At 41.2% G+C, this 13,906-nt stretch overlaps 1 protein-coding gene across 1 annotated transcript in view; it reads right to left on the reverse strand.

The window, feature by feature from the left end:
- The window catches only part of KIF4A (kinesin family member 4A), a 112,942-nt gene that overhangs the window by 11,407 nt on the left and 87,629 nt on the right, over positions 1 to 13,906 (reverse strand). Inside the window, exons 21-28 of the mRNA XM_028092103.2 lie at positions 9,725 to 9,880; positions 9,504 to 9,604; positions 4,632 to 4,761; positions 2,900 to 3,070; positions 2,414 to 2,521; positions 1,323 to 1,400; positions 886 to 984; positions 46 to 231 (exon numbers count right to left, since the gene is read on the reverse strand). Coding sequence (XP_027947904.1) covers positions 46 to 231; positions 886 to 984; positions 1,323 to 1,400; positions 2,414 to 2,521; positions 2,900 to 3,070; positions 4,632 to 4,761; positions 9,504 to 9,604; positions 9,725 to 9,880 — 1,029 coding nt within the window. The remainder of the gene's footprint in view (positions 1 to 45; positions 232 to 885; positions 985 to 1,322; positions 1,401 to 2,413; positions 2,522 to 2,899; positions 3,071 to 4,631; positions 4,762 to 9,503; positions 9,605 to 9,724; positions 9,881 to 13,906) is intronic.

A 13,906-nucleotide genomic window follows, 5' to 3' on the forward strand; every position in this document is an offset into this window, starting at 1 on the left:
GACCAAGGACTAGAACCCCTGACAGAGATGAGAGCTGCCTCCTACCCCTTGGATGTTCTTCTTGGACACCTTAACTAATTTTGTTGGCTTCCATTCCTCATCATCCCCATCATCGTCATCATCACCAGCACTGTCCTCAGGCTCATTCACAGAATGCTCTGAATAATATTTTAGATCCTCGATGTCCATGCTTTGTTCCAGGAACTTTTCTTTAAAACGGGAAGGTTTCGGCTAAGAAGAAAGGTTTACAATGATTAGTTAATAAAATTTTAAAAACACACGTAGATCAAATCTTCCCAGTAGCTGCTGCCAGCTATCTTCTCAGAGCCGAGATTTTGGACTCCCTCAAATATAGCCCCTTGGCTTTCCCAGTCAGAATTAATTCTGCTGGATAGCCTTTGGCCTTACAGAGTCTTTGAAGGGATGGAAACTGAAGGGGTAGAGGCTGAGCAATCTGAGGGAGGAAAGAAGGACTCATGATATGATGAGATAAGTATCTTTGGATGGACAGCTGAACACTGCTCTTTTCTCCTGCTCCTCCTCCGTTGTTACATAATGCCTCTACATGGCCAAAAGTCAGCCTTCTGGGGAGGGAGAATGCCTATTTTCCTCAAGAGTGTACTGTAGTTTTATTTGGGACTCCAAGGCAAACGGAGATGCTGGAATTTGGGATTTTTTAAAGATTTTATTTTTAAGTAAGCTCTGCACTCAATGTGGGGCTCGAACTCACAACCCTGAGATCAAGAATCGCATGCTCTACTGACTGAGCCAGCCAGGCGCCCTGGGGTTTGGGATTTTTCACTCAACCTCTTCTAAAAGACAAATCTAGCACACTCACCCCCAACCGTGGCCACCCGAAGGTATTACCAGCACTGAGCAGTTTACCTTAGGTGGGATATATTCAAAAGAAGAGTCTGGAGATAGAAGGGTATCCTTAGGAAGATGAGGTTTCTGTCTGCTGGCTACCTGGAGGAGGGTCAGTTTCTGTTTGAAAAGAGAATGCACAGTGTATACTGCAGGGCAGCTTCCGGGAGTGTTAATGGCTAAAACATAAGGATTCCTAAGTTAGCCGCATTGAAACCATAGTAAAGCAGGCTGAAGGACTCTCACTTTAGAAGATCAGTATTAGATTCAGAAAAGAGCAGACTAAAAAATGTGTATTTATACCATTTTGAAATGCACATGACCATATCATACGGAAAGTCGCTACAGACCTCAAAAATAGAGCCGACTCTTCATACTCGGGGCTGCTCCCAAGAGCTGCCCTCAGTTGCAACAGGGTCTCCCAGGGCTTATTAAAAGTGGGTGGGAAGCCGTATTACCTGCTTGATGATTTCATTCTCTCGGAGAAGCTGCTGATTTTGCTCGCACACTTCTCGCATCTTCTCAAGTTCTTCATCCTATTTCCAAATAGTGCAGTGATAGGTGGGGTTATTTTCGGCACTACATGTGGGTTACCAAACAACTCACATAGATGAAAACATAGTGCTGCCAAGTTGCTGGAGCAGATGGTTTTTGTACAGCGGGCACCGGCACCCAGAAAAAATGCCTGATTCCCACCAGTGCCTAGGTGTCCTGAATGCCACTTCTACCCCAACGCTCCCAAGCGGTCCTGACCGCACTCAGAGGAACCATGTGCTCTGCCCTAAATGCTCTCCTTATTCTCTTCTATTCTCAAGCCTTATGTCCCTTATGCATTCACATCAGGATGCTGATTAAGAGACCCACATGGATAGTTAGCTTTGTTTCTTTCAAGTCTACAGATGCTTTTGTTTACCCTTCTAAACACAGACTAGGCAGTTTATTTGCTACTCTAATAACCCTGATTAAACTTCCTGGCACTTAAGACAACCAGATTCACAATTCGTGCATATGACTTTAACTAGTTTGGTTATGTCTTTGATGGGAGGTGCCAAGGAAACCCTAGAGACTGGTGCTTCAGAAAAAAAAGGATTCTAAGTTGGACAAAATAGTGTTCCAACACGCTGCTAAGGGGTGTGGTGTTCCCAGGCTCTGGGAGATATTTAGACCCCAGGCACTTTACAAACATGTCAGGTCTCAGCTCAGAACAGGCTCAAAAAGAGAAAGCTGAATGCCCTTAGGATTCTATGGGATGACTGAACTTTCTCAACCCTTTTGGAGCTCAGGGCTGAGGCAAGGAACCAGGAGGCCTCAAAGTCTGGTGTGGAGTACGTAATGTCATTTCCATACCAAAAAGGAGGTTATGCTATGCATGGTTACATTCTAAATACCCCTAAATTGATCAAATAGGGCCCAAAGGCCATAGAGGTTACTATTATAAACCCCTTTTCAGTAGTTACTCTCTGCTGCAAGTACAATGGTATAAATCAGTCAGGATTCGCAGCCGGGCCTGCGGACCCCATCTCTGGAGACCCTCGCCCCATTATCATACCTGACACTTCAGTGTGCTCAGCAGCTGGTGCTCCTTCTCACTCACTGACTCTTCTAGCTGCTTCTCTGCCATTTGGCTTTGCTGCAGCTGGCTGAGAAGGTAGAGCACCTAGAGAAAGACACAGCCCAATGGGACCAACGGCATGAGAGGAGAAAGGAATTCCGGCTTAGTCCAAGCGGTGAGCCAGAGGAGTCCTCTGACTTAGAGGTCCCTGTTATCTTTCCATCTCATGGCTTGAAGCAGTAAGCGCAGCCTCGATGTTAATCTTGCTATCAAAGCTGGAGGCTAAGAGCCACTGTGTGTGTGTCAGCTTCGACAAGTAATTTCTTTCTTTCGGGTTCCTCATTTGCAAAATTTGGAAAAGACGACTACACAGGCCTCCGAAGGCAACTTCATACCCCACCCCTCACTGTCTTTTCAAAACTAACAACAAAAAGCAATGATCCTCTGTTTCTCAGTATAGCTTCTGGGCCTGCCAGAGCTTACCTTCTCTTGATGCTGCTGTTCCACCCTGACCAGCTCTGCCTGTAACTCGGTCTCGATCTCAGCAAAATGATTTCGTTCCTCAAACAGCATCTTCTGCATGTCAGCGCAGCTGGCTTTGTTCTGTTTCAGGCTGCTTTCAAGCTTGCTGACCTGTATTTTGGAGGAGACCAGCTGGAAGGGATAAAAGAAGATGAGTTTATTTGGAGAATGGCCACCTTTTCCCATTCATTCGGCAGGAGAATGTCAGCTTTCCTGAAACAGACTGAGAAAAGTTCCTCCGTGTCCAGAGTCCATTTTTTTCCTATGTCACATGGATTCTACCAGTGAATAGGAACAACGCCACCCAGGCCAAGAGTCCATATTTCTGTTGAAATCGAGCTCTTCGAGCTAGGAGCCATGGCTAAGGTCATTCAATCTCTTGCTCTGTCTCCCGGCAAGAATGAACTGAACACAAACAGTATCTGACAACTCCAAATTCTGATATTTAAGACTTTCTTCATTCTGAAGAGGAATCCATAGGACACACCCTTATGGCCAATTATGTCCCATGTCAGAACGTCTGAATTCGCGTGTTGAAACTAGTAGACATGTTAGCTGGTGCTGTAGGTCTGGCTCTTCAGGCTAGACTGATATCCTAGGCTGGCCTGGTTTTATAGTCTCTACTAGCCCACACGGGGAACATCATAAATACCAGTGTTCACAAGACTAATCAGGATTTCCTACTTGGTAGGACGAATCTGCTAACCCCATCCAAAAACATATAAAGGACAACATCGCTCAAACTTCCAGAGTTGGAGTTTATATGCTTGTCTCAAAGTGAAGATGCCTCAGTGACAACGTAAGATGATATATTATTATTATTATTACTATTATTTTTTAAAGATTTTATTTATTTGACAGAGAGACAGCAAGAGAGGGAATATAAGCAGGGGGAGTGGGAGAGGGAGAGGGAGAAGCAGGCTTCCCACAGAGCGGGGAGCCCAATGCGGGGCTCGATCCCAGGACCCTGAGATCATGACCTGAGCCGAAGGCAGACGCTTAACGACTGAGCCACGCAGGTGCCCTGATATATTATTTTAAAGCCAGTGAAGATGTACTTTCCTTAAGATGAATATATGTCAAAAGATGATTAGGTTTCCTCTTTTCTAGATTGTATCTTAAACTTTTTGAATACACATCTCATAGGTGTTTTTTTATTTTTTTTAAAAGATTTTACTTATTTGAGAGCGAGAATGAGAGATAGAGCATGAGAGGAGGGAGGGTCAGAGGGAGAAGCCGACTCCCCGCCGAGCAGGGAGCCCGATGCGGGACTCAATCCTGGGACTCCAGTATCATGACCTAAGCCGAAGGCAGTCGCTTAACCAACTAAGCCACCCAGGGGTCCCTCTCATAGGTGTTTTAAAAAGTAGTGCAGTATAATAGTTTCTGTTTAACCAGTGGCCTACTATGGCATCCTGATTATTTTCCTAGTAATAATAGCAGACATTTATTGAGCACTTGCTGTACGCCAGGCACGACAGGTATCAACTTGCAAGTCATATATTTTTCTATGTGACTGGCCTGTACTTGTTCACACCAACCTTTACCCATAAAACTATCTCTCTAATACTAGTGTCATTGCGGCTTCTACCATGAAAAGTGGCAATAACGCTACGACGGTATTCCCGGCTAACATCTTATTTCAACCTACCCAGCCAGACCCCTAATTGCTGGTAGGAATAGTGATGCTTACCTCTCCAATTAAATATTTCAAGGCACACTTGGCTTCCAGGATGGTAGCAATATTCTCCCAGCGGTGTTTTGGCCTGTCTTCACTTTCTGCATCCAGCAGCTTTTGCTGTAGGTCAGCAATCTGAGCACACCTTCAAGGAAAGAAACAGCGAGACTTACTTTGCTAGCATCCTCAACACCAAGGAGGAGAGCTCTGTGGGACTCTTCAGATAGGTTTATGGATGGAGGTATTGGTGAAATAGCACTTAAATAATGACGGAATCAGGGCGCCTGGGTGGCTCAGCCATTAAGCGTCTGCCTTTAGCTCAGGTCATGATCCCAGGGTCTTGAGATCAAGCCCCACTTTGGGCTCCCTGCTCGGTGGGAGGCCTGCTTCTCCCTCTCCCACTCCCCCTGCTTGTGTTCCCTCTCTCACTGTGTCTCTCTCTGTCAAATAAATAAAATCTTAAAAGAAAAATAATGACTGAATCATCTGGCTAGGATTTTATACAGTATCTCAAATCCTGATGCAAAAGGAACCTGAGAGACTATCCAAATGGTTTTATTTTATTAAATAGTGGTTGCAATAAATGGGTCATATAGGGGGACTTGGAAAGATTTGTTTTAGTAGGGCTTCTGTTGCAGTGCATTGACTGCAATGTGACTTTGTCTTGAGGCCATGTAAGTTCAGAGTGTGATATAGTGGCTCAGTTATGCAAGGAGAAGAGTCAGGTTGGAGACCTGAAGGAAAAAAATTCTCAAATGTACAAGCACGGGGGCGCCTGGGGGGCTCAGTTGGTTAAGCGTCCGCCTTCGGCTCAGGTCATGATCCCAGGGTCCTGGGATGGAGCCCCGTGTTGGGCTCCCTGCTCAGCGGGGAGCCTGCTTCTCCCTCTGCCTCTGCCCCTGCTCGTGCTTTCCCTCTTTCTCTCTCTCAAATGAATAAAATGAAATCTTTAAAAAAAAACAAATAAAAAAAGGACAGGTAGATGTTCTTTGCTGGAACCAAATACTAAATTGAGACCGATGGCTAGTGCTGTGAGAGGTTATCTTGAAGTGCCTACCACAGAACAGAGAAGTTTCTAAGAAGACTAGATACCCTGACCCCGGTTATAGCTTACAGATGCTTTCTGATCAAGTATGGCCTGAGAGCAAGGTTTCCATAGTATTTCAGTTTCATTAACAGCTTCCTTCTTAAATTTGCAGTGTATCCAGTGAGAGGTAGTACGCCAGTATATGTGAAACAGACTGCTATGTAGGGTACTATAAAAGAAGATGGGGACCAAAATAATCCAAGATAGCAGTTCTCAAATCTTAGAGTCTCAGGACCCCTCTATACTCTTAAAAATTATTGAGGACCTCTGAGAAATTCTGTTCATATACATTGTACCTACAGATATTTACAGTATTGAAGGTAAAACTGAGAAAAAATTAAACATTCATTAATTCACTTAAAATAACAATAATCCATTGTAATATACTTTATGAAAAATACATTTTCTAAAACAACAAAATAATTTAGTGAGAAGAGCAGGACTCTGTCACAGTTTTACGAATCTCTGTAATATCTGACTGAGTAGAAGACAGCTGGATTCTCACATCTCCCTCTGCAATCAGTCTTTTGTGACATGTTCTGGTTGATGTTAATAAAGACAATCTGGCCTCCCAGGGATATGTAGTTGGACCAAGGAGGAGCATTTTAATAGCCTATTCAGATAACTGTGGATATTCTTCTTTGAGACCACACTAAAACCCAACAAGTGGTAGTTCCTTAAAAATTAGTTGAAATGTGGCATCTGAAACCACTGCTAAGTAAACTTCTCTTACTTATATTAAAATCCGTTGGTCTATCTTGCAATCTGAATGGCTCTTTTACCCACACATGATTCTGTAACATATCATTCGGACAATGTTGAGCGATGCAGAGTCTCCAAATGTTAACACACTTCATTATATAATATAAAGGAAATAAACAGCTCTTAGTAATCACCACTGGTCTCCTCAGAAAAGTTAAGAAAAACTGTCAAACCCTTGGGGGGTAGATAAAAGTTTTCCAGAGTTCTAAGTTTTGCTTGAAAGCTCAATTCTATCTTTAGTGACAAACACTACCAGTTGTTTTTCTTGAAGTGACAAGCTCACTCTGTTCACTTTTGAGAAAATGCCTGCCAAGTACTCAAGCCTGAATAACCATAGTTTGTCAGTGCTTCTTTCGAATACAACGGATGTTCCATGGAAAAAGAGGCCTATTGAGCTCACACCTCCAACAATTGCACAAGTGCTTTTCCTCTGGACAACCCTCAGACTTGAGCAAAACAGCACAAGTGCTCTGCATGTTCTTCCTGTCCCATCACAGAGAATACTAAATAGATTTGAACTCAAGGGTTGAAATTTAATAAAATTAACAATTTGTACTGCTTTATTAAAGCCATTCTTTTTTTTTTTTTTAAGTAGGCGCTATGCCCAAGGTGGGGCTTGAACTCAAGACCCCGAAATCAAGAGTTGCATGTTCTACCAACTGATCCAGCCAAGCGTCCCTATCAAAGCCATTCTTAGGTAAAAGTGATTTAAAGAAACAAACAACTGAGAATGTGTGGTGGTGAAGTATACAATGACCACTAGCACAGACTGGTGCCCACTGCTTTAATTCAAGCTATGGTATGAGCAGTTTTTGTCCACTGTTGCTTTGTACCATCATGGCAAATGTTGATGGAGTAAAAACGGCAAATCATGTCTTCATATTATTATAAAAATCATTTTGATTGCTCAGAGACCCCCAGGGGTTGCAGACAATACCTCGAGAACTCTGGTCTAATATATAGTCCTTTCCTTCAACAAGCTTATGATCAATTTATATTGACAAGACTAATAAATGTAAAAAATTAATAAATATAAAGATAACATACATCCACTGTACCACATACATGATTGACTACTGTAAGTTCTGACAGGGTTTACAGAGGAGGATGAGTGGGGGATGAAGTGTCAGGGAAGGCTTCTTGGAAGAGGTAAGCTAGAACACTTCAGGATTGTTGTCTGTCATGGCCTTTCCTGTCTCCTCTGACAATTCATGTCCCTTAGGTATTTTTAAAATTTAGTTTATGTCTCATCAACTTTAGGGAAATTGCCTTGATTAAACTCACTTCTGTTTAATTGCTCTCTACTTGGCACCTGCCTAACATTTAATCATTTAATTATGCACAGTGGTGTGCAGGTGAATGTTTCACAACCAGCACTTAAAAAACCAGACGCGATTTGTAACTTTTGCTATTTCTGTGGTATAAATGTGGTAAGCTATCAAGGGTTCACAACATTCCTGCAATTTTAACAAACAATTCCAACACACCACGGTGGCATTATACTATTTCCTCTTGAGAGTAAGGGTGATGCCACCTACTTTCTATATATCCCAAATGCATGCATCCAGGGGAGCACAAAGCAGACACTCAAATGTTGGGTGACTTATAGACGTATCCAAAGATAAACAGCTAGTACATGTTGCTAGAAAAAAATTTAAATGATCTTTAAGGTCTTCTGGGCAATACAATTCTATTATCTGAAGACACTATAAAATCTCTGTGAAAGTTTGATTCCTTCTAGATGTCATAGATACTTAGAAGACAGTAATAGTGATTAGAGCAGCATAATTTCTGGTCTTAGAGTCAGAAAAGGAGAAAGACAGAATGTTCACTGAGCACTTCTAATATGCCAAGTATTTGCTATGTGCTTTACCTACTAATCTAGTGCTCATGATAACTTTACTTATACATTATTATATCTACTTTGCTGATGATCCCTAACGTTCTCTTCCTTCTGTACCATTGCTCTTCTGGCATCAGTTCTTGATTTTCTCTCAAGTTTTGTTTTTATCCAGTTCTACATTTCAGAGATACTAACATGTGGTGCAACATAAAGAGCATGGGTTTTGGAATTAGATAAACCAGGTTTTTTTTTAAAGATTTTATTTATTTATTAGAGAGAAAGAAAGCACAAGCAAGGGGAGCGGCAGGCAGAGGGAAAAGGAGAAGCAGGCTTCCCGCTGACCAGGGAGCCCAATGCGGGGCTTGATCCCAGGACATGACCTGAGCTGAAGGCAGATGCTTAACCAACTGAGCCACCAAGGCGCCCTGATAGACCAGGTTTTGAATCCCAGCTCTGTATAACCTTGGGCACGTTCCTTAAGATTTCTGAACTTGTGGGGCGCCTGGGTGGCTCAGTCAGTTGGGTGTCCAGCTCTTGATTTTGGCTCAGGTCATGATCTCGGGGTCATGGGATCGAGCCCTGCATTGAGTTCTGTGCTTGGGAGTCTGCCTGGGATTCTCTCTCTCCCTCTGCCCCACTCCCCTGCATGTTCTCTCAAAAAATAAAAATTAAGAAAAATAATGAAAAAAGATTTCTGAACTTCTGTTTAGACATTTAAAGTCAAAAGAATGATACTTAGGGGCATCTGGGTGGCTCAGTCGGTTGAGCATCTGCCTACGGTGGCTCAGGTCATGATCTCCGGGTCCTGGGATCGAGTCCCGCATGGGGCTCCCTGCTCAGCAGGAGAGTCTGCTTCTTCTCCCTCTCCTTCTGCCCCTCTCCCCACCCCCAGATCATGTGCTCTCTCTCTCCCTCTCACTCCCTCTCTCAAATAAAAAAACAAAATCTTAAAGAAAAGAGTGATATTTACCTCATAAGGTATAATAATACTTCACAGGGAGGGATTGAATGAGAAAATGTATCTAACGTGTCTAGTGAACTGTATGGTTCAAAAAAATTGCTATGTTTTCTCACTTCTCTATCATCACAAAGCCTTTGAAAAACAAGTGTTTGAATCACTGGATTGATAGGTTCTATTTTGAGTCCAGGCATAGATTTTTATAAATTACAATGCCTTAAGAGATAGTCACATTACCTGAGTTCCATTTCAGTTTCTAGGCTTTCAATCTGCTTTGTAATGGAATCCTCTGACTCAGAAACTTGACCACGTAGTTCAGCAAGTGAGAATGTGCGCCTCTGTAAAGAACAGTGGGAATGAGGATGAAGTGCTAAAAGGAAAGTAATCCTCCAAAGTTGTGAGGGTTTCTGGGGAGTGCAGTCTGATTATTGGTAATGTATTTCCATGAGGGTGCTTACCCGGAGTTTAGGAGGCGGATTCTCCCCAGATTCCTTTTTTTCTTTGAGTTGAGCCACATCCTGAGCCAGAATCTTTCTATCTTCAAGAAGGTCATTCAGATGGCGTTTGGCTTCCTCAGTACTGACCATAACCTCAATTTCATTTGCAAGCCAATTCTAGAAGAGAAATCGGTGATGTTGGGTTAGGGATGAGGGATCTCTGTCCCATGGGCTAGATTCAGCTCCAGACTTAATTTCACTCAGAACAGAGCCCACACAAGTAGAAGTGAGATTTCCATTCATGCCTACACTCACCCAAAATTGTAAGAGCTCTCCAAGAGCTTTTAACAGCAATATCCCAAAAGGTCATAAGAAAGGCTTTCTGCAGAAAATCTTTCTCTAGATAATCCTAGTATTTCTAAACACTGTCTTTGCCTTCTCCATTTTCTCCTTAACTTGTCCTTAACTAGTCATGATAAGGAATTGAGATATATTTTGATTATCTGTTCTATTTAACACACAGGTACCCATTCTTTTTAAACATTTTTTTATTTGAGTATGGTTGACACATAATGTTACACTAGTTTCCTGTGTACAACATAGTGATTCAACAAGTCTATACATTATGCCCTGCTCACCACAAGGGTAGCTACCATCTGTCACCATACAACACTATTACAATACCATTGACTAGATTGATGTTATTCTTTTTATTCCTGTGACTTCATTCCATAACTAGAAGCCTGTACCTCCCACTCCCCTTCATCCATTTTGCCCATGCCTCTATTCCTCCTTTCCCTCTGGCAACCATGAGTTAGTTCTCTGTATTTATAGGTCTGATTCTGCTTTTTGTTTGTTCATTCATTAGTTTTTTAGATTCCACATATGAGTGAAATCATATGCTATTTGTCTTTCTCAGTCTGACTTGTAACACTTAGCATAATACCCTAGAGGTATTAGGTCCATCCATGTTGTCACAAATGGCAAGACCTCATCCTTTTTTTATGGCTGTGTAACATTCCATTGTGTGTCCTGTGTGTGTGTATCATATCTTCTTTACCCATTTATCTATCAGTGGACACTTAGGTTGCTTCCTTGTCTTGGCTACTGTAAATAATGCTGCAATACACATGGGGTGCAAATATCTTCAAGTTAGTGTTTTTGTTTTCTTTGGGTAAATACCCAGTAGTGGAATTACTGGATCATATGGTATTTCTATTTTTAATTTTTTGAGGAACCTCCATACTGTTTTCCCCAGTAGATGTACCAATTTACATTCCCACCAACAATACACAAAATTCCTTTTTCTTCACATCCTTGCCAACACTTATTTTTTGTCTTTCTGATTTTAGCCATTTTGACAGGTGTAAGGTAATATCTCATTGTAGTCTGATCTGGTGAGTAGTGATGTTAAAGCATTTTTTCATGTGTCTGTTGGCCATTTGTATGTCTTCTTTGGGAAAATGTCTATTTAGGTCCTCTGCCCATTTTTTAATTTGACTGCTTTTCTGGTGTTGAGTTGTACAAGTTCTTTATATATCTTGGATATTAACCCCTTATTGGATATATCATTTGCAAATATCTTCTCCCATTCAGTAGGCTGCCTTTTTGCTTTGTTGATGGTTTCCTTCACTGTGCAAAAGCTTTTTATTTTGATGTACTACCAACAGTTTATTTTTGCTTTTGTTTCTCTTGCCTTAGGAGACATAATTAGATATGCATTCTTAATCTTTAAAGTCGATGAATGAAATTTTTTAAGCAAACAAAACTAAATTTAGTTTCTAAAAAGTAACCATCTCTGAGAACATTTTCACTTTTGATGGAGACATACAATGCTTAAAAGTAATCAAAAGGAGGGTGGAGTGAGTGAATATATTAACATCAGATAATGTAAAATTCACATCAAAGACTATTATTCAGGATAAAAAAGATTATTTCATAGTGGTAAAGGAGTCAATTATTCAAAAGGACTTAATCCTTAATGTTTATATCTACAGTTTAAGCACCAAAATCATACATAAGCCAACAAAGGAGATAATATGAAATCACAAAAATACTCAGTCGATCCAAAAGAAGCCAGAAAACAAACAAAATAAAGGGAATGATGAACAGATGGGACAAATAGAAAATAGCAAGATAATAGAGTCAAGTCTACCCATATCAATAATCATAATAAAAGCAAATGGTTTAAACACCCCAATTAAAATGCAGATTGTCAGATTGGATTATAAAAGCTAGACCCAATTATATGCTGCCTAGAAGAAACACATTTTATTTTTTTTTAAGTTTATGTATGTATTTTAAATAATCTCTACACTCAATGTGGGGCTCAAACTCATGACCCTGAGATCAAGAGTTGCATGCTCTTCAGGGCACCTGGGTGGCTCAGTCGGTTGAGCATCTGCCTGTGGCTCAGGGGTCATGATCTCAGGGTCCTGGGATTGAGCCCTGAATAGGGCTCCCTGTTCAGTGGGGAGTCTGTTTCTCCCTCTGCCTCTCCCTCCCACTGTGCTCTCTCTCAAATAAATAAATAAATGAGAATCTTTAAAACGAAACGAAAAGAGCTGCATGCTCTTTTGATTGAGCCAGCCAGATACCCTGGAAACACACTTTAAAAACGAAGGCACAGATAGGTTAAAACCAAAGGGATTAAAAAATATATACCATTTTAGGGGCACCTGGGTGGCTCAGTCGGTTAAGTGTCTGCCTTCAGCTCAGGTCATGATCCCAGGGTCCTGGTATGGAGCCCCAGATCGGACACCTGCTCAGCATGGAGTCTGCTTCTCCATCTCCTCTGCCTCTCCCCTCATGCTCATGCTCTCTCTCTCTCTCGCATGTGTGCATTCCCTCTCTCTCAAATAAATAAATAATCTTTTTGGGGCGCCTGGGTGGCTCAGTCAGTTAAGTGTCTGCCTTCGGCTCAGGTCATGAACTCAGGGTCCTGGGATCAAGCCCCGCATCAGGCTCTCTGCTCAGTGGGGATTCTGCTTCTCCCTCTGTGCTCTCTCTCTCTCTCTCACAAGCAGGGGATAATAATGAAAGGATCAATTAATCCTAATTATTTACACCCCTAATAACAGAGCTTCAAAATACATGAAGCAAAAGTAGAACTACAAGGCGAAAAAGACAAATCCATAATTCCGGTTGGAGATGTGAATACCCACCTCCCAATAAATGATAGAATAAGTAGGCAGAAAATCAGCAAGGATACAGTAGAAATGAACAGCATAATCAAATAGAAAAGATTGACATTTATAGAACATTCTCTCCAACAATAGCAGAATACATATTCTTCTCAAGTACACATAAAATATTTGCCAAGATTGACCATATTCTAAGCCATAATAAGCCTCATTAAATTTGAAAGGATTCAAGTCACACAGTGTTCTCTAACCACAATGAAATTAAATTAGAAATCGTAACACAAAGATATCTAGAAAAATACCCCAATATTTGGAAACTAAATAACTCACTTGTAAATAACCCATGGGTCAACGAAGAAATCAACAGGGAAATTAGAATGCATTTTGAATTGAATGAAAATGAAAATGTAAGTATCAAAATTTGTGGGATGTCATTAAAGGATTACTTAAGGGGAAATTTATAGCACTAAATGCCTATATTAGAAAAGAAGAAGGGGCACCTGGATGGCTCAGTCGGTTAGGCATCCAACTCTTGATTTCAGCTCAGGTCATGATCTCAGGGTTGTGAGACTGAGTCCCGTGTCAGGCTCTGCTCTGGGCATGGAGCCTGCTTGGGATTCTTTCCCTCCCACTCCCTCGCCCCTCTCCCCCTCTCAAAACAAACAAACAAACAAACAAAAAAAACCCCTCAAATCAATGACCTCAGCTTCTACCTTAAGAAACTAAAAAAAGTAAAACAATGGATCATGGATCATCACATGAAAAATTAATGATGTATTGTATGCTGACTAACATAACATAATAAAATTAAAAAAAAAAAAGCTAATTAAATCCAAGCCAGAAGTAAGGAAATAATAAAGATCAGATTGGAAACTAATGAGTTGGGGTTTGGGGGACATTTTTAAAATTTTGGTAAAATACACATAACATAAAATTTACCATTTTAACCATTAGGAAGAATGAGCTGGTTCTTTGATAAACCTCTATCCAAACTGATCATGAAAAAGGAAAAAGGCACAAAATATCAATAATGGGAATAAGATGATATTACCACAGGTTT

The sequence above is a fragment of the Eumetopias jubatus genome, unplaced genomic scaffold (assembly GCF_037043125.1).
Source record: "Eumetopias jubatus isolate StellerSeaLion01/CBP00866 unplaced genomic scaffold, mEumJub1_p1.0 scaffold_11, whole genome shotgun sequence".
NCBI classification, from domain to species: Eukaryota; Metazoa; Chordata; class Mammalia; order Carnivora; family Otariidae; genus Eumetopias; species Eumetopias jubatus.